This window comes from Haliaeetus albicilla, chromosome 7, assembly GCF_947461875.1.
Source record: "Haliaeetus albicilla chromosome 7, bHalAlb1.1, whole genome shotgun sequence".
Taxonomy (NCBI): Eukaryota; Metazoa; Chordata; class Aves; order Accipitriformes; family Accipitridae; genus Haliaeetus; species Haliaeetus albicilla.
Window position 1 is genome coordinate 216,888 of NC_091489.1, and position 27,622 is coordinate 244,509.

At 43.8% G+C, this 27,622-nt stretch overlaps 2 protein-coding genes across 12 annotated transcripts in view; one reads left to right on the forward strand and one right to left on the reverse strand.

Moving 5' to 3' along the window:
* Positions 1 to 654: 654 nt before the first annotated feature.
* Positions 655 to 19,590, reverse strand: LOC104319165 (G protein-activated inward rectifier potassium channel 1-like). 5 transcript variants are annotated; one of them, XM_069786213.1, is made up of 5 exons: positions 19,188 to 19,590; positions 18,217 to 18,388; positions 11,799 to 12,005; positions 5,079 to 5,295; positions 655 to 3,242 (listed from the first exon to the last, which is right to left on the reverse strand). In XM_069786213.1, exons 1-5 carry the CDS (start codon positions 19,379 to 19,381, stop codon positions 2,641 to 2,643), a joined length of 1,392 nt encoding a protein of 463 aa, XP_069642314.1. In that variant the 5' UTR covers positions 19,382 to 19,590; the 3' UTR covers positions 655 to 2,640. The 5 variants fall into 5 exon arrangements, 3 of the variants coding, with proteins under 3 accessions (XP_069642314.1, XP_069642312.1, XP_069642313.1); XM_069786211.1 differs by lacking the exon at positions 19,188 to 19,590 and having other exon boundaries at positions 11,799 to 17,380; positions 18,217 to 18,336; XM_069786212.1 differs by lacking the exon at positions 19,188 to 19,590 and having other exon boundaries at positions 11,799 to 12,983; positions 18,217 to 18,331.
* Positions 18,232 to 27,622, forward strand: part of MPP3 (MAGUK p55 scaffold protein 3) — a 30,892-nt gene continuing 21,501 nt past the window's right edge. For 2 of the 7 annotated variants that reach the window (XM_069786203.1, XM_069786207.1), the window contains exons 1-4: positions 18,869 to 19,004; positions 22,818 to 22,916; positions 24,159 to 24,277; positions 24,749 to 24,826. In XM_069786203.1, the coding sequence (XP_069642304.1) occupies positions 22,892 to 22,916; positions 24,159 to 24,277; positions 24,749 to 24,826 (222 nt within the window). In that variant the 5' untranslated portion in view covers positions 18,869 to 19,004; positions 22,818 to 22,891. Of the gene's footprint in view, positions 18,337 to 18,867; positions 19,011 to 22,817; positions 22,917 to 22,942; positions 22,964 to 24,158; positions 24,278 to 24,748; positions 24,827 to 27,622 lie in introns of those variants that run through there. The other 5 variants (XM_069786205.1, XM_069786206.1, XM_069786204.1 and 2 more) reach the window with 5 other exon arrangements.

Genomic DNA, 27,622 nt, shown 5'->3' on the forward strand with positions numbered 1-27,622 from the left:
TCATTTTGCTTGTAAGAGTTTGCTTTCCTACTCCTTCATCCTTACTCTCTTCCAGAGCAAATACACTCCTTGAGGAGTAATAGTAATACTGTTATGAGAGATGCACTCTGGAGCCCTCAGTCTCAAGAAGACATCTTTCTGCTTCACGCAGTAGGAAAAGAATCACCATACAGCTCCCAGAAGTACTTCGACAATTTTTTGTCAAAGACAGCACTGCAGAAAACCACTATACAGCTTGCAAGCTCTCATATAATACATTTAGAGCATGAAGATTCTGCTTAGCACTGAGACTGGTCTACAGGAAAGTCACGGGAGGCCACAACTAAAGCTACTCTGCAGCTATAGGAGAGCAGCCCAGAACTGGGAAAACTAAAAATAGCTTAGGACCATCCTCTAGAACCAATAGCACATAATACTACTGCCTTACATCTCTGACAGTTGCATAACATGTGCAGAACAGCCCTTCACTTAACTACCTGGAAAAGAAGATACAGGGTACTTTCGCTCATTGTTTCTGTGTCTGTTAGAAATGCACTCTAAGCTGACTGACTCACAAGAATGCTTGAGACCCGAGGTGGATGTAATTCTACTTTATACTAATTTTGGCTGTTCTGAAGAGTGGGGAGAGTCATCATCCATCAAGACTTCACGCTGTTATCTAAATAGCCCATACTAATACATTTAATAAACGAAAATACAGATTTCAGCACACATATAATGTTGAAATTAATGTTGAAAACAAACAAGAACAACAACAAGCAAATCCGACTCCTGTGTAAAATACCACTTTCCCAGTTTCACACCATAGGCAGGAAATCAAAAGCAAGAAATAGCGATTTATGCAAGCCAAGCCATCCCTGGCTTGGATATATCACTTTACCTCTCTGCTCTAGTCATCGAGGCATGCGTTGCCAATTGGTATGGCCACAGCAACCCCTTTTAAATTTGACTGAATTCTGTCCCCGTAACAAAAGCAGAATTTGATCCTTCTGTTGGGGAGTGCTCTGCTAGTGATAAGCACCGTACATGCTAAGGTACTGAACATTGCATTTTACAAAATTGCAAGTTCTCATTATGCTTGCTCACTACCAACCAGAAAAAGATGACCTCTTTCACAGACTGAGATGGACAGCAGAATAGCTGAATAGTAACACAGTTATTCTGAAGTGTAGAACCCCAGGAAATCTAAGAAAGTCCAAGTCTAGTTCTCACCATTTCCTGATGATCAGTAAGGCAAACAGTAGTTTCCGTTATGCAAGATTTGTTTCAAAACCAGAAAAGCATTTTTCCCTCTTGTTCAAGGCCAGTCCCTTAGAAAAAGCTATATGACACTTTAAAGAGATACCGAATACCAAAACACCAACACCTCTGTGCAAATCTTCACTGACATCTTTTTGGTCATTTCCACGGATACAGTTGCCATATTCCAGGGATGATCTTCTAAAATATTCATTCAGGCATTGAAAGTAAATCACCATTATTAGCAGAAGCACTTTGAAAGAATGCTCCATTACATTCAAAAAAGTGAAAGCCCTCTCCCAGCTGCACAATTAACATGTTACAGACCTGTGCTGCTTTTTCTTTCAGTGTATTAATATATCTATGTTAAAACAGAGTTCTACCCTGCAATAAACTGCATAATATTATAAATGTCAGATCTACAAAATTAATGAGAATCATACATAAATGGAGAAGGCAAATGTAACCAAAAAAAAGAGCAATATCAAAGACCCTATCATTCATTAGTAAAACTCTGAGATGTGCATATACCATTGTCCATTCATGTAATGACTGAGCATTATCTAGCACTTTGCTTTTATTTACTTAGGAGATGTCTCCAAACTAAAATTTCATGAACTTGAGATATGAGACATACCATTAAGTTGAGCTACTGACCTCAAGTTCCTTTCACAGTGAGTGGTGATATGGTCATTAAAATTCAACATTTGATCCACCTGATCGAATGCTGGGGTCTAATTTTGGACAGGATAAATGATCCTCATGTTTATGAGAGCTCGTTTGAGTCAACTGACACAAACGGCTATTGCAAATTGCTTCCTTTACCTGAATGACAATGAATGGGATTCTGGGGGCACAGAGCTGGCACGCCACAATCGCCGAGAAAGAAGGATGCATGCCACTAGACTGCACAGGAAGGCCACCTTCCAACAGGGTCATTGAGACAGGAGTAGGCTATGACCAAGAAGCATCACAGATTCTTCCTGTGTTCTGCTGTTCTATACAGCAGGAACAGTCCAAGATCTGAGCTGCACAAAACTGTGTTTCAGCTGGTTTTACACCCTTTTTGGCTTGATGTCTGAACATTTCACTCTGCAACTAAGGATCTGGTCCTTGCTTTGTGAAAAAGCATCTGCATATGTGGAAGACAACAAAGATTTGCAACGAGCATGCCAATAAACATCATTAGGGCAGCAATCTCTTTGGCACGACAGTCTAACCCTACTGCGCCTCAAAGTCCTATTATGCTACCTAAGCTGGATCTGTACAGAACAATTACACAAAAAGGATCGTTGTTCCTGAAACTGGCAAAACCAAATTATCACTTCACTGTAAGACAACTCTTTCAGGTCAGCAGTCTCGAATGCAGTTCATTAGCAACAACTTCTGTTGCTTCTGCTCTTAAAAGAGGCGATCAGAGTTCATTTTTTGAAGTTTGGCAGGAAAATTATCTTCCGATTTCATCTCTAAAGTGCACATACTTGGAGGGTTCTTCTGTAACTTGAGGTCGACAGTAGGCTGAGTCAAAGCCTTGGCATTTATTTTTAAGGCTTTCAGCTGTATCCTCTCATCACTGTCTTCACCATCAGAAATGGGACTTATTTCTTGAATTTTCAAGAGATCTCCAGTACTGCAAGTCTTCTCTGTGTTACTGGAAATCATTCTCAGGGTTCTTGTTGGAAGGTCTTCCTTTCTTGAGCTAATCTTCTGAAGTTTAAAAGGGAGCCTGTTTTTCTCTCCTGCAGTATCAATACAGTCAAGTGAACAAACCTGTTCTCTTCTGGTTTTGTTATTATTGACAGGACTATTCAAAGGAGATGATAGGGACAGGTTTTCTTCTTGCTCTTTAACACTGTAAGGAGGAGTGGGGACTTCAAACGTAGCATGAAACTGCGAATAGTCGACACGGAAAAAGCCATCTTCTAGGGACATTACTGGGAGGAATCTGTGACCCCAAAGAACTTCATCTTCTGTATATGAGGTCCTAGCTTGACACGTCATTCCTATGGAAACAGAGACAAGAGCATGACATTCAAATGTAAGTAGACTGGCATATGAAACAAAAAATACAAGGTAAGGCTGACGGACAAAAACCTATTGTAGCCTGCAAGCTAACAAATTTATAGATTATAAAATGGAACAATTGTTCCTAGTCAATCTCCCAACAGTCCATGGACTCCCTCTAATTGATTGACTAGATTTTTATGCAAATATTGCATTAAATATTGCAGAGTCACACTAAGCAAGCAGCTTTTGATAAAAGCAAAAAATAAAATTAAGACAGGATTAGCTTGCTAGCAACAACAATCTTACAGCTTGTATGTAATGCTGTTTCTTGGAAGTCACCCTGGGAGAAAGAACCATCGCTTGGCAGAGGCTTACAGAATTCTCTGGCAAAGATCGGGCACGGGGGCAGCCAAAGCTAAATGGAAAATTTAATCTTCCATTCCTACTTTTTCTCCAAATAGTATGTCAAGACAAAAGCTGTGCAGAGACACTGCAGCTCTCTTCCATGCTAAGACGTAAGTACTGCTGTAAAGCTTGTAGAAGAATTTCTTCCACTTAGCGCAAACATACATCATTGGCAGTATTTACATGCGTGAACTGACAAGCTAAAATGTGTTCTAACCAAGCCAACAAATCTGTTGCAATCTCAGTACAAGAGTGCTATCCTGTGTGAGTAGAACTTTAAGACTTCCTGTCATGATACTCTTCAGAGGCAGAATTAGCAGTCAGTAAGCCCAAACTGTTATGTGCTCTCCTGTTACTGCTACATTAACTCTCAGACAAGTGTAAAATGTTTCCCTTGCGATACCCGGTTAGGTAAGTGCATTAAGTGCGGTTATGACGCACGCTTATCTAAGATACATGGTTCAGTTGCAGGATGAGAAGAGGCCTCTGTGGGGATCTAAAGACTGCCGCACTCGACCTGAAAGAGTGTTCTGCCCTGGTGGATTGTGTATTTGTTTAGGGCTCAGTCCAGCACGTGGACAGGAATCGGTCAGTTCTGTTTCCTGTCCAGCATGAGGTGACTGCACTTGGCTGTGCCAAAAGGACATCACTGTTTCTAAGGCAGGAACCAAGCAACTGGTAATCTTGTTGAGAGAAGGATGAAAATGCTCCTTGATTAATCAAAGTTTAACAAATACTCAAAAGAAGGGAGAGGAAGATCAGAATATCGATGAACCTACTGAATGCTGAATGATTTGGACTTTAACAGTGCACATGGATCCTCGATGCAGAGCTTCTTACATAACCACAGTGCATTGTCACAGGATTCATAAAATAATTAAGTCCTCAAAAGACAAGGCCACAAAGTCAGCTGTCATCTGAACAACACCGTAACAGAATTTAAAAAAAAACTGAAAAAAAAGCCCTGCTCATATTTGCCTATAACCATGTGTTCCTACAATATTTGCGACTATGTGGTCTGTATTTGTACTGCAAAACTGGATTTGTTATTTTGCATTCAATTTAATGCAAGCTAGGCTGAAAGTGATTTTGCAACACTGGCAACTTTTAAAGTTCAATGTTCTTTCAGCGTGGTGGTCCTTAAAACAGGAGTCTCATAAGGGTGTTGTACTCTTTTACATGCCATACTCAGAATGGCAGGGTGCATCTCTTCTTGGATGTGTTGGCATCGGTAATGCAGAGCCCTATGGGGAGCCCTATGTCTCCTACTGGCTGGTAAAGGCCGCTGAAGCTGTGTAGCATATGGCAGGATATTCTGGAGCATCCAGGATTACCATCCTGAAAGGATTAACAGCTGCATTGCTAAAAATATCAGGACTGAAAACAAAGACTAAAAATTAGAGCATGCATATTATTCTAAATCTTACCGGTAGTCTCAACGATTCCTTCAAGGATGACAACTATTTCAAATTGCTCACTTCTTAGTGATCTTTGTGAGAGACAAAAAAAGGGGCTCTTTGAGTTAATTTCATGACAGATGGTTAATGGGGAAACTAAAAACAGCTGGTCAGCTCCAGTTCCAAATCCAACATCCAGTTCACACTGGTCTAGCGGCAGAAATTCTCCCTCTGGTGTCTGTCGGGACTAAAGATGAAAAGATGCTTTAGTAATCACCATGTGAGACAAAACATGAAATCAATGCAATGAAGTTTAAACCTGCCTCTTCCATGACACTATCATCTACATATGAGGTCTGAGGTCTTCATAATGGTGATATAAGTAATGCTAAATACTATAAGGCTACTATATATGACCAATTTTGACTTTTCTTATCATGCCACTAGATCTCATCATCATCTACAAACTTTACTATGAGATATATATATATATATATATATATATGTTTATTGACAAAAACGTCAGGTATCACACTACACGCCTTATAATGGATGTTCACCAGGAATATCCTGTGGCAAAAGTTCCCATTAATGAGCATAAAATCTACAAGCCAGGCACATTTTAACCCATTGCCTAAACTCATGTTTCATTATTGTTACATGTTACTAATTTTTGTTTGACAGACACTGTGATGTACTACTCAAACATAAGCATCATAGTAATTGTACAGTACATCTGGTAAGTGACATTTCCACAAAACCATCCAAATCGACATTAATGATGCTATCACCCCTTGCCAATGTGCGTGTACCACCTACTGTATGTTGATCTTAATAATGAACTTACAATCATTATTAAGCTAAGTGCCCCATTTTTATTCACGTCATTTCACAGGTCCAATAAAAATACTGATATGATAGCTTCCCCCCACTGCATACTGTCTCCCCCATTTTCCTGGTATTCAAACTATAACTGAAAACTACATCAGTTGGCCAGGCAGCTCCTCAGCTGATTGCTTTAAAGGTCTCTGGTGGAAATTGCCCATTAAAATTAAGAAGCTTTGCAGAGCCGATTTAAAATACTGTCTGCTTATTGCTTTATTAGAAAACACTTAACTCTCTAAGAAGCCGAATATTGATTATAAATGGTAGATTATTCTGTAGTTACTAAATAGTTTTAACTGTGTTGCATTTGTATTGACAAATGTATTGGTTCCATTGCTTGGAAACTCCATCCATTAGTCCTGAGAGCAAGCCAAAGCTAGCAGTTTTGCCGTTTACTTGGATCTGACTGGTACTCTTTTAAGAAAGTTTTCTGTCTTTAAAAAAAAATCCCTAAGCAACTACTGTACCTTCATATTGTCTCTCCACTTCACCTGTATCTTAAAAATGCTGAATTTTTAACTGCCTCGTATTTACTGGTGATTACATAACCAATTAGGTAGCTGGTAGTGTACAGCTCCTTATTAAATACAATGCATTTTTTCATTTATGTGCTATGTGTCTGTTTTTCTGCTGAGGAAAAAAAAAAATCTTCCTATCTAAATAACCAAGTTCTCCCTTACACAAGAGTCAGTTTATCCACTACTGATGAGGACAGGGAAAATACCAGCTGATAGCTTGTAAAAGCATTCTCATGGATTATTTGTGCTTTGAAAGGTAAAAGACAGCGCTATAAACTAAAAGCAATCAAAATCACTACTACGTAGCAATCGTGACAGTCTCTGTTATATGCAAAGATGTAATCAAACTACTGCAAAAACATCGTTTCTCTTTTCCTGAGGGAACCCGCAGAACTAAGCTGCAAACTACACCACTGCTTTTGTCACCTGGCTGTTCTTTCAACGGGTGCACAAACTGGTTGGCAATGTATGATCTTTGTTCCAAGGTAACAAGGTTCAACATGAGCTGTATGAACCAACATCTAAACCTCAGAATTTCCCAAAGTTTTATCAAATACAATTACCTAGACAAAGATGTGCATATTTGCACAAACTGCTGCCTGAATGACTTAAGAACTGTTTCATCTACAAACCATTTTTCTCTGTGGAAGAGTCTTCGATCAAATCCACTCAATAGTAAACAAATCCAGCGAGGATGATTAGAGGTAACAGATCTGGGAGAAAGCAAAAGGTTGTTTGAGGTATTTGGTATCTTACATACAGGACTGATTTATGCAAGGCATGAAGAATTTTTTTTTTTAAATTGTTAAATAAAAAGAAATTAACCTGAATGAAGATAGCTTAATAGCTCTAATATGTTAAGACTCCTAGCTAGCGACCTTTGTTGCATATATATAGCTTTACTCAAAGGATCACAAAAGATGGCAGAGGACTATAAACTGTCAGCAGCAAGTTTGGAAGGAACACTTGTCATTCTTTATTTTGACCACCCACACAACACAAAGCCAAATAAATTCTGCAAATTAAGACATGCTTGAACAAGGGCACAATTACTTAGAAATGCCCCAGCTTTCATTTTAAATGTGGCCAGAGATGGAGAATCCAAAGGTCTAGATGAGTTTCACTGAACGTTAATTGCCTCACAGCTAAGAAAAAAAAGACCGCGTCTGGATTTTTCCACCTTTAACTTTCTGCCACTGGATCTTTGTTTTGTTTCTTATTACTAGGCAGACTTCCATTGCATCATCACTTAGTCTGTTTTTGTGTCTAACCAAGCATTTTATGCCCTTTGAGTCTTCGCTCCTATCCTTTATTTATTCTCGGCACTTTTCTAAACCCTGTTGTTTATGCACATCCTTCTTTAACTGGACACGATGCAGTTTTATTATTATTAACCCTATTTCAGTTCACTCATTTACAGAATTCACATAATTATGTTTTGATACCCAGGTGGACTAATTAAGCATTGGAGTAGAAAACACGGGACACAAAAGACAGATGACTGTCGAGCTTAATATTGCAGTATGTTGTAGAGAAACTCAGGAATCAAGAAAATGCTAAACTGGTATGTGCTAATTTGCCATACAGTACTATGATATTTTCAGTTCTGGTATTTGAGAGGAAAAACCCTGATCTCACCTATCTGCACTTCTGCCCCACCGTTAGACTAGTAGCTTGCAACAACATTTATTATATATTACATTACTGAAATAGTATGAACTTGTTACTTTGATACGGCTGTTAAAGAATTGTATGGTTTTTTGATAGTGACACTATCCCTGGAGCTCTGGCTTGGATAATTCCCAGGGTGACTGCTACTTTTTAATATAGTCTAGTTGTCCCAAGCTGTAACTACGATCTGAGTGAGCTGGGCTTGTTCAGACTGGAAAAGAGAAGGCATAGAGGGGGATCTAATAGCAACCTTCTAAAATCTGAGGGGAACGTAATCAAGAAGATGGAGCCAGGCTCTTTATAGCAGTGCATAGCGGGAGCAAGAGAGACAACAGGTGTGAGGTGAAACAAGACAAGTTCGGACTGGATTGAAGAAAGACTTTTCCATCGTGAGGACAATTAAGCAGTGGAAGAGCTTGCCCAGCAAGGCTGTGCAGTCTTTGGCCTTAGAGGTTTCCAAAACCAGATTGGAAAAAGCCCAGAGCAACCTGGTCTGACCTCCTAGCTCACCATGCTTTGAGCAGGTGGACCACAGATCTCAGGTCCCATCCAATCTGAATGATTCTGTGACATTAAAAAAACATATTGTTTGCACTTTCTGCACATGCCCTCCTTATCAAGTTATTGACATCACAATACAATGGGTCTTACTTATTTGCAATGCCTGTCATCTGCCATCTGCGAACTTTCCGGTACAGTTTTGTTTGCTTTCAGCTTATTCAAAGCCATTAATTAGTACAGTTCAAAGAATGGGTGCCTGCTGGTCATAACCCAAAGAGCACTGGCTCTATGGCTACTATTCTTCACAATTGTATTTTTCTAACTATTGCTTAGCACGTGTTGAAAACGGGCTACGATAAGGTTACATTCCTCAGCTTTCTGAACCAAAATGTCTTACACTACTAGCTGAAACACTTTACAGACCACTTAACACACCAACACCATCATGTTTATCAGTGACACCTGTAGTCCCATCAAGAGAAGATAAAAATAGGTATCGTAACTAATTTTAAAAAAATCAATACTGATCGCCATATGGTGGACGCTGGTTGCTGCTGCTATCACCAGATCCCTCAGGCACACTAGTGAGGCTCAGGAATTAACAGGCATTAAAATACAGCTCACTGTGACACTGAAAAGACCAGGACCTGGAACTGCACATTTTCAGCAGCTAGGTCCAACCAGCTTCTATTTCTTGCCCAGAATTTTGCTTTTTCCTGCTTCTAGAGCACTCAATGTAAATTAGAAAGACTTGGATTTCTGGAAAAGTTTTTGCTGAAACATACACACTTAGTCTTGTAACTTTTCCAAACTCTCCACAACTCAGCCCAAAAAGGGCCCCCAACTTTTCCATTACATTGCTACGCCACACTGCTAGGCAGTCCCCTGGACCAAAACAAACGCCAGCACAGTGTGGTGACACCACTGCAATCTACCAAATATCCTAGGGCATATATCACACTTTCAGTAAATGCCATTCAGACAGATTTAGATTGGTGTACTTTCTTTACAAAGGTAAATCCTCGGGGCTTCATTGGTCCAACCGAAACACGATGTTCACTACTAAATATGTCTCCTATCTCAAGTTCAAAAGTGTGGTAAGACATATTTTTTCACATTCTTTCACTGTGACACCAGTAAAAAAAATTCTACCTATCTAATCGGGTGCGGAAGAAGTGTAGCAAGATCAGCTGTCAACAGCACTGCATGAAGCACTGTGGAAAGAGCACAAATCACAAGAAGGCAGAACTCGCTAAAGATAAATGTTAAGCGAGTTCTGGCACATTCACTGTAAGTTTACAGGACACACAAAGCTACTTCAAAGCAGCTGATGTAAATTCACATACTGCCGGAACGGCTGCTATGACTGCTGGAATGGTGTGTCTGGTTCAAGAGGCACCTCAATGAACTGAGGACTTATAGAAAGACATGGGAACTAATACCATGCCTTGTAATGACTGAAGGGACAGCTAGTACACAAACATTCACTTTTAAACTTTGCTGTGCCCATAGCTTATATTTGCTATGGTCGCAAAGCAGCTTGAAGATGAAGTCATGGGCATGATGATTGTTTGAAAGAAATCAAATATTACTCACTGATTCATCGTCTAGTCTATGAAACAGCTATCATAAGATGAATCGGTCAAGCAGGTCCATCAAATATCCTTGTGCTTTCTGTCCCAATCACCTGCATCGCAGCATTGTGCAGCAGTAGAATTATCAGCAGAAAGTGCACCAGGTTGTGTGTTTTGTGTCTTATTTCAAAAGCAAGTTTATAGCGAATTACTATCACTGTAAAAACACAACTGTGACACTGCTTTTATTCCACTTTGACTTACATTCCATCTCGGATGATAGACAGAATTAAGCATTTTAGAGGAGGCTTTCTGCTAATTTTTAATAGTTAGAGATCAATAAAAATAATGGTTTAGCTGGCTCCAATTCCTACAAAAATTGCTCCATTGTAACTCCTGACAGCTTGTTCCCATATATATATCTCCAACCTCTTTTTGAATCTTAGCAGATTCTCCATTTTAAATGGTATTCTGCAGCAAGAAAAATTAACAGCTCAGTCAAGCATTCTGCACAGAACAGAAGCAAAACAGCCTTTTGCATTTACCACTGTCCTGTCACCTACTGGATCATGCCTGTTTCTGCAGAATATTAAAATGGCCAAACAGTTGCTCCAAAGAGAGGATTATCATAGAGAATATAGAACCTTTACAACATTCAAATATGGTATTCTGAAATTGACATCATCACTGGGATCCAGCTTCTGATGCTCCCCATCAAGCATGCTCCCGTGACAAGATGTAGCTGCTATGAGCTGCTATGTTGCTTCATCTCGGCATGCTGCATGCAGTGTTCTCCTTCCATTCTACTCCTGCCCAATGTATCTTCCGGACTTCCATGCCTGCCAAACTCTACTATCTCCCGATGCTTTCTTTATTTTTTTGGTTATGATCTCCTTCGGATTCCAGTTTTCTTGCCTTCTGAATTACACTGACCATCGTCAGTGATTAATAAATAGGTATTGGTGACATTCAAAGGGCCTTTCCACTAAAGAACCTGCACAATCCCTCTGAAATGCTGGGACGCCACTGGCTGGAACCATGGGGTAAGAAACTGCAAGTTAAAGCTTCCCAAGTTTCCCCAAGTGGAGGAGGAGGTCAAGGTTGATCTTTGTCCTAATTTAATGTCATCACAAATAAATTTCTTTTTCCCAGCTGTCAGCTCCTAAGGGGCATGCCTTAGTATGCCTCCCTGCAGCTATCCTGTATCCTGACACATCCATCCTTCCTGACCAAATTGGCTTCCTGCCAGCCTCACAATCCACTGGAATGCCTCTCGGAGGTCTCTGATGAGACCGTCTTCTCCCCTATGCCTGCTTGGCTCTTTCATGGCTCCTACTATGGGCAGCTGCAGCAAATTTTTCTGAAGCCATTCATACCACCCCAGTCACATCCTCTCACCCACACGCCAAGGGACAGGGCAGCTGCCCCGGGGCAGGGCGGTTGCCCCAGGGCAGGGCAGAGCCCACCAGCAGGCAGCAGCAGGGACTGCACCAGGGAAGCCCCACACTATGGGCACATGGTTGCACTTGGCCCGCGCCCTGACCACCTCGCCCACCGCAACCCAGGCGCCCCATCCCGCCCGCTGTCACGCCAGGCCTCACCTTGATCAGCTTGCAGCGGATCTGGGCAGACACCATGTGGCTGTTGCGGAGGTTGCCGACACGGAACATGAGGCAAAGCTTGCCATCCCGCTGTGAGACGACTGCAGCACGGCTGAACATGAGGGTCTCAGCTCGCTTCTTGGGCTGGGACATCTTGATGAACATGCAGCCGATGAGGAATGCATCAACGATGGAGCCCAGCAGCGACTGGAAGAGGAAGAGCACAATGCCCTCAGGGCAGCGCTCAGTAATGTAGCGGTGCCCATAGCCAATGGTGGCCTCTGTCTCTATGAAGAAGAGGAAAGCGGAGGGAAAGTTGTACACATTGGCCACGCACGGACTGTAGGTGTCGTCATGCACCTGGTGCAGGTCACCTCGCAGGTAGGCAATGCCCCACCACATCGAGGCCATAACCAGCCAGGCGACTGTGTAGGTCAGCAGGAAGATAAGCAGGTTCCAGCGCCACTTGAGGTCCACCAGAGTGGTGAAGAGGTCAGAGAGGTAGCGGCTGCTCTCGCCACCCAGGTTCCCGTGTTGCACGTTGCAGCGCCCGTTCTTGTCCACGAAGCGCTGCCGCTCTCTGCGGGCGCTGCTGCAAGCCAGGCCCACCGCCTGGTACTCGTCCCCAAACTTCCTGCGCACGGCAGACATGCTGCCCGCAGCCGAGGCCCTCCACGGGCGAGGTGAGGATGCGGCGAGGCGGCGGGGCGGGGGGGGGGCGGCGGCACCTCTCTGTGTGCGCAGCAGCAGCCGCCGGGCGCGGCGCTGGCCGCCGGGCAACGAGGCGCACCCGGATGCCCGCGGAGCGGGAGCCGGCGAGCGCTGCCGGCTGGCGGGCAGAGCAGCGCCGAGGAGACCGAGCACAGGCCGGCGGGACCGCGCAGCCGGCGGCTGAGCGGGGCCGGTGGGCGGGGCGGAGCTCGCCGGGGACCGGGGCGGGGGCAGAGCCGGCTGGCTGAGCCCCGCGGGGCGGCCGGCGGCTGCGCGGGCGGTCAGGGCGTCAGACCGCGGCGGAAGCAGAGCGGCGAGTCGTGCCCCTGAGCTGGGCGGTAAGTCGCCGGCGTCTTTTTGCTCCAAGCCATTTGCAGTCAGCGCCTCCTTCCGCGCTCAGAGACCCTCGGGCGCGGACGAAAGATTACTTTACAGATGTCGTTTCACCGTAACACCCTGGTAGCGGAGTTCAGGCTGCCGGAAATTAGAATAATAACGTGAGCGACACCAAGTCATCAGCTGAGAGGCCGCGCTGCCGGCAGCACTGGAGATTTTAGAAGGAAATCGTAAGATAGGTCAGCTCTTAGACAAAGGAATGCAAAGATGCTACTCCTCAATCCGCATGTGAAAGAAAAGTATTCCAAGTAAACCAGGCCTAGTCCATCGGAGTTAGGCCATAATTATGTCTATGCATTCCTGGTTACAACCAAACTAGCGGAGAAGCTGTTCCAAAGACAGTTCCCTAGAAGGTTAAGCGGTTTCAATGCAGCTCTCATGTTTTTGATGGACAGAAAAGATCTGAAAGCAGCAGTGTTAATTACTAAGGGCATTAGAAGCTCAAAGTGGGGCTATGCTACTGACTTCCCTTCCCCCTTAGTATTTTTACTATTCTTTCTCAAAAATAATCGGTATTTGAATTTCATTCGCAGTTATATAAGAACACTATTATCATTCAGGTCAGTCATTTCAACACCTAATTTTCAGCAACGCATTGCCATTACAAAACTGTAGCCCACAGTTGCTGAGTGTTTAGAAAGTAAGTCTGTAGTAACTGGCAATTGCATTTTCCTTCAGCTCTAGACTGGGAACTGAATAAACTATTAGTCTGTCTGATGTTTAATTTCAGTATTTTCACCAAATGCTAAAGCATAAGCAAGTATTTTTTTAAATGTTCACGCTATCGGTCTTGACACTACTTCATTAATACTTTCCAAGAAGTCTCCGTGCCTAGCTGCAGTAGGTGCTTTGTGGTATTTCAGGAGCCATATTTTCCAGAACTAAAGAGGATCACAGTTCTCTTCCCTCTGATTTCCTCCCAAATCGAGCACATCATTTTCACCACAAATATGGAATGCAAATATCAGATGGGCTGAACAATTTGAGATTAATTTCACTGGTCAGCCAAACATTATAAAAATATTTCCTTGTCCCTAAGTATCCATTACCCAATGAGAATTGTACTTTTGATATTTCTTGCAAAAGAAGGCCTGCAGCAGTGGAGTCGGTGAGAAGGCATCATCCAAGATGTGGATAAAACCATTTATTTTTCAACGGTCCAACAATAATCATTTATCTCCGGGCAAGTGCCCGCTGGTTGGACAGTTTCTTAATATTGAGAAAGGGGAGACAGTAACTGAAGAGTCTACCTTCTAACTCTACATTAATTTTAAGCATATATTGTATCTTTTGGAGAGAGGTTTGCTATCTAACACATACTGAAGAGAAATTTGATTACCTAGCTGTACAGGACACAAATATCCAGGTTCAGTAATTCCACATTCCTTCTTCCTTGCAGGTTAAGTGGATGATGCCTAGCCTGACCACCAATTGACAAGTGCTTGATGGCTTTTGTCATGTGATTTCACAAGTATCTATGCTACACAGGGCAGTAAGGTGGAAAAAATACACATCTCACATCAGTGTTTCAGCACCGTACAGATGCTGCAGCTTGTTGGCTCTCAGCAGGGCTCATTAGTCTGTATGCAGTACCACAGTTAACACAGTTACGCTCCCATTCTGGAGCCAGTTCTGACTTTGCTAGTTGCACAGCATATGCCTGATTTTTCAATCCTACTCCACTCCTGGGGAATAATGTCTGCATTTCTTTTATTGTTCTCTAACTGTGCAACATTTTCCACTGCCTTGTTCTCACCAGTCTCCTTAAAGTTAAAAAAAAAAAAAACTCAAAACCTCTCAAATGCCCTCAACCAATCATTTCCAGAATAATCCGCAAGAACTAAACATGTCAGCCTTAACAGTTTAATGATTCTTAAGACATACACTTGGCTGTATCAGTATGCACTGGACATTACTGATGTAACTCCTCTTCCTTGCCATCCATTCTTTAACTCTTTCCTCATTCTTTGCATGCTACATCTAAAATTGGAGTACAACTACATGGGGAGGGCACAATATTTTGGGTTTTACTTGCTCTCTGTTAGTGGCATGAACCTCAGCTTAACTAGACTTCTTGCACACATGCTGAACAGAGAGCTGATGGGGTTTACCTAGAGATTATGGGTTACATTCATAAAAGGCCATAGGTACCAAAGTTGAAACTTGGATCCTTAAAAACTCCTGCATAGCTCCCTGCCCTTTCTGGAGGCTCTCAGGTTTCTGAAGAATGCTCCTGCATTTTGCCTCCTGAATAGGCAGGTGCCGTGCTGCCATTGCAGGCTGCACATCCCATGGTCACTCACCAAACCTGATGTAACAGTCTCAGTCACACAGGAGGGAAGATGAAACAGGAGTGCTGTGTTTCTTCCAAGGGCTCAGCCAGGGCAGAAATGTACAGTTAGAATTCCCTTTAACATAAATCTTCAGCTTGCTAGGGAAGTACAGCGTTCAGCAAACTGGCTACTTGCACTATACAAACATGGCACATCTTAGCCTATCCAAACAGTAATATGCTCATTATGAATTTCTGTTTACCACTACAGGTAGTAGCATTACTGCCGCCTGCAGTGGCGAAGCTGTATTCAGAACAGCAGGAGTTCTGTCTGTAATGCTGTGTCAACAGCACCTCAGGGTATGTTGGAGGTTAATTAGCAGAAGACCCATACTGCTTGCCTGCAGACACCATCTTCAGTTGTGTGGTGATGCCCATCATGGGAGCCTCTTCCTCTGATTTCCCCCTCCTGATCCCCCTCGCAGGTTGCACATATTAATCATATGGACACATCCTGACCTTCAACTATATTAGCTGTTTTTCATAATACCAGGTAGAAAGTAGGAGCCTGGGTCTTCCTGGACAAACTCTGTGTTTCTTACTGCCAGGGCAGATGGAATTTGTAGATAAAATACAAGGCTAGCAGCGACGTGCAGAGTTGCGTCTTGGAATAATGTAGATGCGTACCATGGGGCTTGAGTATACATTACTAATGTGCTGGTCTTTCAGAACAGAGGCAGCAGTGTTCCTATTGAAAGACCAAACTTGCTAAACTCAGTCTGACTGAGAAGAGCCTCACTGCCTGGAAACACCTCTTTCATGACATAAAAGAAACCAAACCCTATTCCTGACAGTCAGTAGAATCATTTCCATTCACTGATCTGCTGCAACCAAGTTATCGATTTATGCCTCAGGTGTCAGTAAGAATGGTTTGCACCTAAGAATTCCAGTTGGTAGCCTTCATTTGTCAAAAAATAATCTTATAGAATGTTTTTCTTCCTTTATGTTAACTGTGTATCAATATACTTCACAAGCAGTGAGAAACTTACAAGTCTTTCAAGGCTAGACTAGACATAAAAAAATTTCTACAAATGACTGTTCACAAACTGGATAACCAACCCTGACTGCATCTTCCAAGTCATTTTGATTTTTGAACGCATTTTGATGGGACACATAGGAAAAGACATTACCCACAGCTAAAGCAAGTATGATGGAGGCCAGTTCTGTGGACTCCATAGCAACATTCCAATCTGACTCAGCTGCTGCTGAAGAAAGCAAAATAGCCAATCTCCTCCTCCCTTCTATTCTAATTCTAGCCAAAGGAAAATCTGATTGCGAACTTTGGATCTTTTTCAGCCTGTTTTCAGCCTGACACTAGTAGTTTGAAAACATAATCATCTGACCTTCAGAGATTTTTATCTCCTAGATTTTAGGCAGGCTTTTCTTCAGAAACTGGAATTTGTCACTTCATTATTTTATTAAAAGCAGACAAAAGACATACTTTCACCTTGGAAATAATTGCTTACTTTCTGCTTGAAAGGCTAGCTGTTGGGAGAAAGAGCAGTCTTTAAAAGGGCAACATGTCCACCTTCAAAATTTTAAGTTCTCCATTTTTGTAAGAAAATAGACAGTTATTCTGCGTGATGGACAAATCACAGAAACAGTACCCCACTAGCGAGATGTTTTTTAATAGGGGTTTCTTATCCCCCTGCACAATGCTTCCCTCCAAAAAAAAGTAGTTACTAAATCCATAAAATCTCTGCAAAATACAGCGTTGTTTAAAAAAAAAACTCGACCTGACATGCAATAGTCTACAGTATTTCAGAATGATGTTTGCATTCAATGATGCAATCACAGCACAGTAGTGTAAGTTTAAATCTCCTACAACTGCACAGAACTGAAAACTGATTCGTAGGTTTTCACATTTCATGGGATTCTCTTTCTTTTTGTTTTCCTTTTCTCTTGCAAAAACAGTAAATCAAAGTTGCTTTAATAAAAAAAAGTCCAAAGATACAAGAAACAGCAATTTGATTTTTTTTCTCCTGGTAACTGCAGCAGGCTGGTAAAGTCGTATTAGCTGTTCTTGCAATGATTAACTTATATTTGAATATACCAGCTGATCCTGTTTGCATTTAGTGATATTGCTGCCATCATATCTGAAAAACCACACCGAGTAAATCCTTAAACCATCTGCAGTGAAGAACTGTAAAGAAGTAGAACACATCTGACAATTACTTGTGTAACTGTGACTTAACTAAAGAAACTCATTCATGTATGCATTTTTACAAGTTAAATGAAAATTTATTTAACAATTATCAAAGTGGCCTGCTGCCAAGTCTCTGCATGCCTTTCCCACTCTATTTTGACAAATTTTAGGTCTCCTATACTTTTACAATCACAGCAGTAATTGCTGCAGATGGAAGCACTGCTGTTTGTACCCTGGCTCGGAAGAAGGAAAATGTTATTTTCTTTCGTATTATTCTTTGTTCAGGTGAACCTTAGGAGAATATTGGGAAGAATTTCTACTTTGTCTTAATGCCATTTGTCACCGTAACAACATATCACTAATGAATAGCTTTGGAGAAATTATAAAGCAATAAAATTATCATGAATGTTTAGTAAATACTTTGATAAATAGCTTGTTTATTCTTTCCAGAGTAATGTTCTGTGCTGCAGACTAGCCTTCATATGCATATATATTTTATAAGGATGTTTCACGCCTAAAAGCTTGACTGACCAAGGTAGCTATACTCCCAAATTATTTTTTAGTATTGCATCTGATAAGTGGCTAATAGATTGTCCTATCTTTATTGCTGAGGACTTTTAAGAATTGAAGAGCTAGAGAGAGTACTCTGCAAACTAAAACTCATCTGTTCCTAGCCTCTCTATCTCCCAAATACTACCATTTTTATGGGGGGGGAAGCTACCTCCATAAAGCCTAGCAGATCTTCTGCCATATTGCTGTGATTTTTACCGACTCTTTTAGTCTCTCCATTGGCTACCCATTTTACTTCACTGAATACAGCTTTTTGTTTTTACCTTTAAGACCTGGATTGCTTCTTGTGCATGCCCTGCCAGCTGCCCTATGCGATCAGCCTGTGAGCTTCTGCTCCCTCGATGCCTGGCCACCAAACATCCACCAGCACGATCTGCCCCCAGGTATTTTTGTGCATGCTCCAATGCCGTGTCCCCCCTCCTGGGATGACTGCCCCTATAAAAAAAATCCAGAAAGCCACTGCAGCGTCCTCCCAAGTCTTCCCATTCCACAGCACACCTGACAGCTGCTCGCTAGCTAGCGGCCTAGACGGCTGCGCTAACCACCATCGACACTCACTCCCCAAGGCTGGCTTCAGAAAAGGGGACTCTGGAGCCCGGGTGGCGCTGAGCGGGGCTAGGTCGCGGCAACGGCCCAGCTCCGCACGGCGCCCCGGAGGCCTGCCGAGCTCCCTTGGAGGCGCGTGGGGCCCCTCACCGAAAAGCCGCGCCCAGCGCCGCCACCTCTGGGGCGAAACCCGGGGCTGGAGCTCGCAGCCGCTAGGCTTGACGGTGCGCTGCCGCCCCCACTCTACACTGCGGTTTCGCGGCGAATCCCCAGCGGTGCACGACGAGTCAGGCGGGCTGCAGCCGCCCCCGGCCCTGGCGCGGCCGCCCGCCCGGCCCCGAGCAGGTTGGGGGAGGGAGGGAGGCGGCGCGTAGAACGGCTCTGAGGGCGCATGAGCGAGGCGCGCAGAGGGCTACAGGGACGCCGGCGCCGGGGAGCGGCTCTGCGGCCTGCCGGGGCAGGCAGCCAGCACCACACGGGCCCGTACCCGGGCCCGCACTCGCAGGTAACGGTCGCCCGGCGGCAGCATTGCTCCCGAAGCGCGGCGCGGCTTCGTACCTGCACAGGCGGCCGGGGCAGCGCCATTTTGGAGCTGAGCGGGGCGGGGCCGGGCCGGGCCGGGCTCTGACGCTGCCTTCGAGGCGCGGGCCCCGGCGTGGCGGGAACCGGCGGGTTCGCTGGGGTTTACCTGGCGGGCTCTGGCCGAGGTCGAGGACTCGGGGCCGTGCCTGGCGGAAGCCCTGCGGAGTCCTCCGTGTGGCTGAGATAGGGCCGGAGAGGTGCTCGCAGAGCCCGTCCTCGCGGCTGGAGAAGGAGATGTGCAAGAGGACGTCTTGCTGCCGGCGTGCAGGAAGCCCGGTCCGGGGCAAAACCTCGCCCCATACCCGTTGGGCTCACGACTGGGCCGTGAGTAGGCTCGGCCGCGCTAGCCTTGCTGTCGGCAGAGCCATCGGTGCCCCAGCTCGGTGGAGCGCATGGAAAGCGCTCTCCGGGGCAGGAGACTTCCGCCCGGCGCTGCCGGGGAAGCTGGTCCGCCTCGCCGTGCTCCGCCCCTGGGGTTCCCGCCAAGCCCCTAGGTCACCTGAGCCGCGCCCGGCCCCGAGCGCGGGTCCTCGGACGAGAAGCCTGTCCCCGTAGTGCCGAACTAGGCACGATGCGCGGTTTTCTCCGTGCCTCACTTAGCCATCACAGCAGTAGCTCTTTTAACGCTAAAAAGCGGGTAGAGGACCGAGCGAAAGACTACTTCAGTCAGATTTGGATGGGTTTTGTACACAAAAGCAAGGTGAGAAATCGTGTGTCACAGCTATAGGCTATGATCTTACTAGCGTGCAGATCACTGGGGTGATCTTCTCCTGGAAAGATGCTAGAATGCAACTGCTTTCCAAAATGAGATCTACCACTTAGACTGAAACATCTGGATTACAGAAGCTTTATGTTGTATTAGGCTGGGAACCACACTAGGTTTATTTTCCAAGGTAATAGGGATATGACAAAGTGTATTATGCTTCTATTTAATCCCCTTCTTTGAACCCATGTAGCGCATCAGTTCAGTTTATTTAACCCTTTCCAAATATCAATAGTCCTTTTCCTAGGCAAGGAAGGTGGCTCAAACATTCTGCCTTGGGTACAGCTGGGCAAGGGTATGTGTGAAAAAATGTATTATGGTTTGGGGTAGATATTTTTCAAAGATGAAAAGTGTATTTGAGCCTATTCATACTACAGTGATGAAAGGACAGATTTATGCTTTCAAGCCCCCCTTGCAAAAAACATCACATGCCGAGGCTGAATTTAGTACTTTGAAGCCAGCCCTGAGTATTGACATGGAGCATGCTGCTGAGAAATTACTGGATATGGAATGCTTTTCATTATTCTGAGTGTTCATTCTGATCAGTCCTGGCTAACAGAATTTTTACAGAGCATGGGAAATGCCTCTAGGGGAAGCCTCCATTTTGATTGCTGATAACTCATCTAATTCCAGTGTTCCTGAGTTTGCTGTCAGGTTCTTGAGGTGTTAAAACACCTATTTTCCAGATTCCTCTGTGGGATGCTTTTTCCCCTAAGAGTCTGGAAAAATAACTTGGGTTTTCTTGGGTTTTGGTGCTACATAAGTTTGGCTGTGGGAAGCTGTCATGGTTTAAGCCCAGCTGGTAACAAAGCACCACAAGGCTGCTTGCTCACTCCTCTCCCCATCCCTGTGGGATGAGGAGGAGAAAATATAAAGAAAAGCTCATGGGCCAAGACAAGGACAGGGAGGGATCACTCACCTGTTATGGTCACGAGCAAAAGACAGACTCAACTTGGGGAAAAAACAACATCAGTTTCATTTACTACCAATCAAATCAAAACAAGGATAATGAGAAGGAAAACCAAATCTTAGAACACCTTCCCCCCACCCCTCCCTCCTTCCCAGCTCAACTCCACTCCCGATTTTCTCCACCTTCTCCCCCCCAGCGGCGCAGGGGGACGGGGAATGGGGGTTGGGGTCAGTTCATCCCACCTTGTCTCTGCCGCTCCTTCCTCCTCAGGGGGAGGACTCCTCACTCTTCCCCTGCTCCAGTGTGGGCTCCTCCATGGGCTGCAGGTGGGCATCTGCTCCCCTGCTCACCTCCATGGGCTGTAGGAAGACAGGCTGCCATTTCACCAGGGACTGCAGGGGCATCCCCTCCTTCTTCACTGGCCTTGCTGTCTGCATAAGGGTTTCTCTCACATCCCACTCCCCTCCCCTGCTACAGGTGTCCCCTCTTAAATACATTCTCCCAGAGGCACTACCACTGTTGCTGATGGGCTCAGCCTTGGCCAGAGGCAGGTGCAAACTGGAGCCTGGGAAGCTTCTAGCAGCTTCTCACAGGAGCCACCCCTGCAGCCCCTCCACGGCTACCCAAACCCTGCCACACAAACCCAGAACAGAAGCGCACATTGTTACAAAGACAGAGCATGCAATTAAAGTTCCCTTTCTTGATGAGTAAAGATTTTAAATACATGTCAAATGAAATGCAATAGTTAAGGAACCAGAGTGGTTAAATGAATTGCCTATGCATTTCTTTTGGCATGAAGTGGGGAGAGGGGAGTGAAATGTTTAGTTCTTCAAAGCAATAGACAATAAAAGTCCTTCTGAAAGTTAATTAAATAAATGTGTAGTATATGTAATGCACTGGAGTATGATCCATGGATTAGAGTGAAATCTCAACACTCTGAGTTCACTTGTTTAGAGAAATCACTTTTTTGATACCCAGGTGGACTGCTTAAGCATAGCAGTAGAAAATATGGGGTGCAAAACACGGGTGACTATTGAGCTTAACATTTCAGTATGTTGTAGAGAAACTCAGGAATCTAGAAAATGCTAGACAGGTATATGGTAATTTGCCATGCAGTACTACAGTATTTTCAGGCAGCTAATCAAAATGAATCAGAAAACCATCAAACTTGTGTCATGCGATCACAATATCAGCGGTTTATCTACAAATAGAAACACAAGGAGCATCCTTTATTGCATTTAGCAAAGAGTTGGAGTATCCCACATTTCTTTCTAATCCTTTTTGCATGCTGTTATGGCTGTTTATTTTTCTGCAAGCATTAGCCTGATGAATTTTATGCCCATGAACAAGGTTTTAAATGCCCTAGAATACACAAAGTGTTTCATCTTGGACTGGTGATTACAAGCATGGATTTAGTTTTGCAGTTTGAAATGAAATTGCTCTCGAGTCATTTGCTCTCAGTGACCAGAAAAATCTGCACTAAAAGCATCTAATGGAATTTCTGAGCAATGGAAGTAGCCTTATTTGTTGTGGCATCCTTAGTACCCATGACCAAGGTTGATGGAGTGACACTCATACTAGCTTTAATGAGTTGCATGTAATCGTAGCGTGCTGCATCAGAATGCCAGAGGGATGTAAATTCCTTTGGGGTGTGCTTTTAGGAAGCCCCAGAACATCTTGTCGTGACAGCATCTTCCTGCATGCTCTTTCTACTTCTGTGCATGTGGTGTTTGTCAGTGCTTTTAGACATCCATTCTGCAGCATGCTTTTTTCTTTTCTGTCTTTTCAAACAGTTACTTAGGCCTTCTAAAACTGTCTATCTTAAGAATAGAATAGGGAAGCACCTGCTTTCTTCAGCATCAGCTTTATTCAAGACATCATACGGTTATTATATAACAATCTTTTTCATGTTGTTACTTGCATAGCAGAATAACTGCAGGACTCTGCCTGATTCAGGTCAAGCAGAACACTTGAGAGAAAGATGTACTAGGAATTTACTATTTTTACATGATTGCCATTGTTCTCGCGTGCTTGAGCTTAGGTATTATCTTTGCTTATTTCAGGACTGCCTCTGAATCACAGTCCAGAAAGAAGAAACTATCATCGTGTTTTGTCTCTCGGGATTAAGAACAAAGCCATGCCAGTGCTTTCAGAAGACTTGGGTAACTAATCTGCATGCTTTCAACAGACCAGTGACTGAAATCTTACTGTATGTGTTTCACAGAGGAAATTAATTCAAATTGGAGTTAAATAAAATAGAACTAAGATAGTTCAACTAGATTTCTTAGCAATTCCCTAAAAGAATACAAGGAAGGTAGAGTATAAAAGGTGGAAATGAATAAAGTTAGTCAGATTTCAGGAAACACCTAGTTTCATAAGAACCCTAGAGCCCCTGAATATATGCTGGTAGACAGGCTCCTATCGACAAGCTTGGACCTCTCAGTATAACACTGGCTTCTATGCATGCTTATTAAAGCTCAGCTCTTGTATCTCTGCTGCTTGCAGTGCTATGTAATATTTTTCTGAACAGGTGTTGGTAAGCTTTGTTAATATTCTTCCTTTTGACTTTAAAAACAGCGATTCCATTTGAGGCTTGCTAACCAGCTTCTCCAGTATGCTACCCAGGGTGAAGTCATATACTGAGTTTTAAAGCAGAAGTGAGTTTGAGTCTCCCAGATCCAAATACACTCTAAAGTTCATGGAGAGAATAGCCAAAGGAGCAGATTTTAGCCCCCCCTGCCCTTTTTTCTTTTTTTTTTTTTTGTTTTGTTTTTGTTTTCCCAGTCATGGTCCACCAGGAAGAACCTAACGTTTGTCTGGCCCTGTGCACTGCAAAATTGGCATATTGATGTTTTAAGCACTTTTTAGAAAACTAGCCACAAGCTTTGCTTCCGCTGCAGTGGAAACCTACACCAGTCCTTTCCTCCTCTGGTCAGACCTGACTTCTAACAGGTGCCTCAAAGGTAGCAAGAGCAGGGTAACACTTGTAAACAAAGTTGCTCAGGAAGTAGAGCTGGTAGCTGTGCAACAAAGAAGGTAGTTCAGTCATTTTGCAAGTCTGCTGTGGCACTCTTAATAACTCAAAGTTTGTTAGAGAGCTAGCTGTTCTAGAAACAAAGGGTAATTAACATGAAGGGGGAAACTTCAAAAGTAATGTCTTTAAAAATGTATATTGCTTTGGTAGCTTTTGCTTAATATGTTATATCTTAAGCTGTGTTCGCCACTTAACCGCTTAAGAAGGGAGCATTACAAAATGAGTGGAAGATAAGCATAAATCTCTCCGCAAACTTAATGATCACCAAGATGGTACCCAAGTAAATGTAGTTGATGTTAAGTCTGCAATAGAAGGTCCCATGAGACATGCTGTCTACAAAGCTTTTGTTCTATCTTGAATTTAAATTTAGGATTGCATGAAACTTTGGCCCTTTTGACATCTCAGTTAAGACCTGATTCAAATCATAAAGAGGAAATGGGATTCCTTAGGGATGTCTTCAGTGAAAAGAGTCTCAGCTACCTGATGAAGGTAAAAGTTCATTTATGATAGTACATTTTCCTTACAGGTTACTTATTTTCTGTTCCCTTGATTTGTCAACTGTTTACTTTGCCAAAGTTTGGGGTTTTGTTTTTTGGGGGTAGAATTCTATACTGACCAAAGCATGTATTTATTTAAGCACAAACATTAAGGACATTTGCTGACAATTAACATATTTTGTTCAGAAAAAACATTTCTGTCTTGATTGCCAAAATGCAGATACAGTGCCCCGCAACTAAAAAGCAGGGTGAAATGGCTTCATTTTTTCCCTTATGCTTCTGAAGTCTTAACAGATTTTCTGGCTGTCTGTGAAACTAGCATGAGCAAAAAAAAACCTAAAAGACTCCAAAACAAAAATAACCCTAAAAACATTATTTTTCTGACACTTCTCAGAAAAATTATATTCCTTAAATATAAAGATATTCCAGTGTAGGTATATTTAGGAAGTTTTGTCTTTTTCAGATTCATGAAAAACTCCGTCATTATGAAAGACAAAGTCCAACTCCTGTTTTACATAGTGCAGCAGGATTAGTTGAAGATGTGAGTAAAAATTCTTGTCTCCTTATTTTCCTATTATTTAAGCCTGCTTTTCCAACAAATGAAAGCTTTGCAAGTGTGCTATATGTGTACTATTTCTCATCTTCCCCAACTGTCTTTGGAATCTGTTGGCTAGTTTCACTCATGATTGATCACAGAAATGAGAGCTGAAAAATACCATGTCATTAAGCGTCCAGTGAAGACAGACACAGGCAGGTAGACCAGAAGGATATTATTAGTGGCCTTCATAAGAGAGAGGCTGCAAAAAGCATTCAGTCCTTTCTTGACAATAGACTATCCTAGCTAAGCATTCGGTCTTCATTACAAGCCAAGCAGCATTGCTGTTCACATAGAATGGTTTGGGTTGGAAGGGACCTTGAAAGATCATCTAGTCTCGCTGCCCTGCCATGGGCAGGGCCACCTTTCACTAGGTCAGGTTGCTCAAAGCCCTGTCCAATCTGACTTTGAACATTTCCAGTGGTGGGGCATCCACAACTTCTCTGGGCAACCTGTTCCAGCATCTTGCCATCCTCATGGTGTTACAGATGCATGCATAACCAAATCCAACAGGTGTTAAAACTAGATTTATTCTTCAGCAAAAGTTAGTTAGAAGTCCGGTAACATTTTATAAAACCACAGGCTCAATGATGTAAAGAGAATTAATACTACACGGCCGACTTAAGAATCCCCAAGATTTAAAGTGATGGCTCAAAACGCACGTATCACTCACCTAAAAGCTGAGGGCTCTCTCCCTCGAGGAGTTACCTCGGGCAGTGCCCCGACCCCAGGGGGAGTCCCCGACCACAGACCCGCTGCTCCGAGGAGGGCTGGTTCCAACATGTCCTCCAGCGGGACCCCGTTTATACCCCTGTCGAATCTGACCGGTGGACGTTTAATCCTATTGGCCAAGAGGGTCACCTCAGTCTACCTGGCGCGTCCCGATTGGCCAGTTCAAATTTCAACCTGCGGCCTCCGGGGTTTCCTTCCCCTTCTCCCTGCCTGGAGAAGTTTCATTTCCTGCTGGCGGGACGGGGCGGGGGGGGAAGGAGCGTACTGCCACACAATCCACCCCATGACCACAGTCATGATTTGACTAGTTTTCTTGGAGTGGTGGTACAGTCACCTCTTGCCTCCATCCAATCTGAACCTCCAACTATAATTGTTGCATTGTTCCCATGTGAGCTCAAGGACTCACGATATATTGATGTCCATCATTTTTGCCGTGACATTATCATCCAGATCTTCACCATCCACACCTGCCACCATCATCACTGCCAGCAGAAGCACTGGAATGGCTCGTTTCTTCATTGTCCTAAAAGAAAGCACAAACTAGGCCTCGGTCTCAAAACCGGGTCACCGGGTTAGAAGTCTGGGATTATCCACCGGGCACTGATGTGGCGAGTCTTTCCACTCCCATGAGATGGTCTCAGAGGACCAATGTAATCAACCTGCCATGTGCTGCAAAGAGCCTTGCCTTGTCTGATATGCTGGGCCAGAGCTTGGTTTGGGTGATTAGCCTTAAGCCTTATTTGGCATTGCGAGCAAGCTGTAAGAATTACTTCACAGGTTTTCATAGACAGTGGCCAACCCCGAGATCGGCATTCATAATAGAGATCTGCTTTCCCTGAGTGGCCTCGTTTGATATGCAACAGTTCTGCTAGCCTATCCCAATCTTCCTTCTCACTGATGACCGTCCTGATTTGGGCCAGGTGGTCCACCTGTTGATTCCATTTCACAGCTGGGGTTCCATTCCGAGCATGTCCCTTCACCCGTCCCACCTTTAAAGGTCAGGATCTCCCTATTGCCAAGAGACGTTGCCAGTCCTCTGTCCTCCACACTTTCACATGACCTACTTCCCACTTACTAGATTCCCACTGACATATCCACTCTGTAGCACCCTTAAAGGTTGCTTAAGAGTCAGTATAGACAATGTTAGCACCATTCTCTACGGCCAGTAATAAAGCCCGTAGTTCTCCTACTTGTGCACTACCTTCACCGTCTTCCTTGACTTTCTTCCCAGTACCAATCTCCAATGCCACTGCTTTATATTGCCATATTGATCCCACTCGACAGGCAGATGCATCAGTGAACCACACTCCCTGCACATCTGAGCCTGCCACAAATTCGTGTGCCTCCTCAATCGGAGAAGGTTTATACAGTTGACCCAACAAGGTTGGGTCAGGGTTTACAGGTTTTCAAACTACAGCAACGTTAGTCAGACACTCCTTTAGTGGGAGCAATTGGCTTATCCCTTCTAGGTATGCATACCATTTCCTAACTGTGGCCTTTTGGGCCACTCCCTGCAGAGGTGACCCATTGAGGATTGAGTTTAAGAGAGAGCAAGGACCCTGTACGATAACATACTGTTAAATACACAGCTTTTCAGCCTCCTTAACTGCTCTAGTGAGGGAAAGAATCCCCTTCTCCCAATCTGAATATCATCGCTCAGTGTCTTTAAATGCAGTGGAAGAGAATAATAACAGTCTAGCTGATCCCTGTGGTCCCTTTTGAAACATGCCACAGTATGAGGCATGTTCAGCGAATCCCCATTCCACCCTTAACTGATCTCGTGGGTGCAATGGGCCTAGTCTCTGATAAGCCTTAAGCTCATCTTTCAGAGTGTTAAGGGCTTCCGTATGTTGCAAAATCCAATCCCATTTCCTATTCTTTCAGAGCAAGTCATAGAGAGGGTGGGCAATCACTGAAAACCCTGGTATACGTTTTCTCCAGTAGTCCAAAGTACCTAACAGCTGTTGTAATTCCATTTTATTGCCTGGAGTCTGTCCCTTTTCAATAGCT

What these genes read in the sequence shown, in the direction of transcription:
- LOC104319165 (XM_069786211.1), bottom strand. Translation starts at nt 12,449, where the DNA reads ATGTCTGCCGTGCGCAGGAAGTTTGGGGACGAGTACCAGGCGGTGGGC. An exon ending in TCCGCTGCAAGCTGATCAAG is followed by an intron (nt 5,296 to 11,798) that starts GTGAGGCCTGGC and finishes TTTCATCTTTAG; the next exon opens with TCCCGACAGACACCAGAGGG. An exon ending in AGGAATCGTTGAGACTACCG is followed by an intron (nt 3,243 to 5,078) that starts GTAAGATTTAGA and finishes CTGTTTCCATAG; the next exon opens with GAATGACGTGTCAAGCTAGG.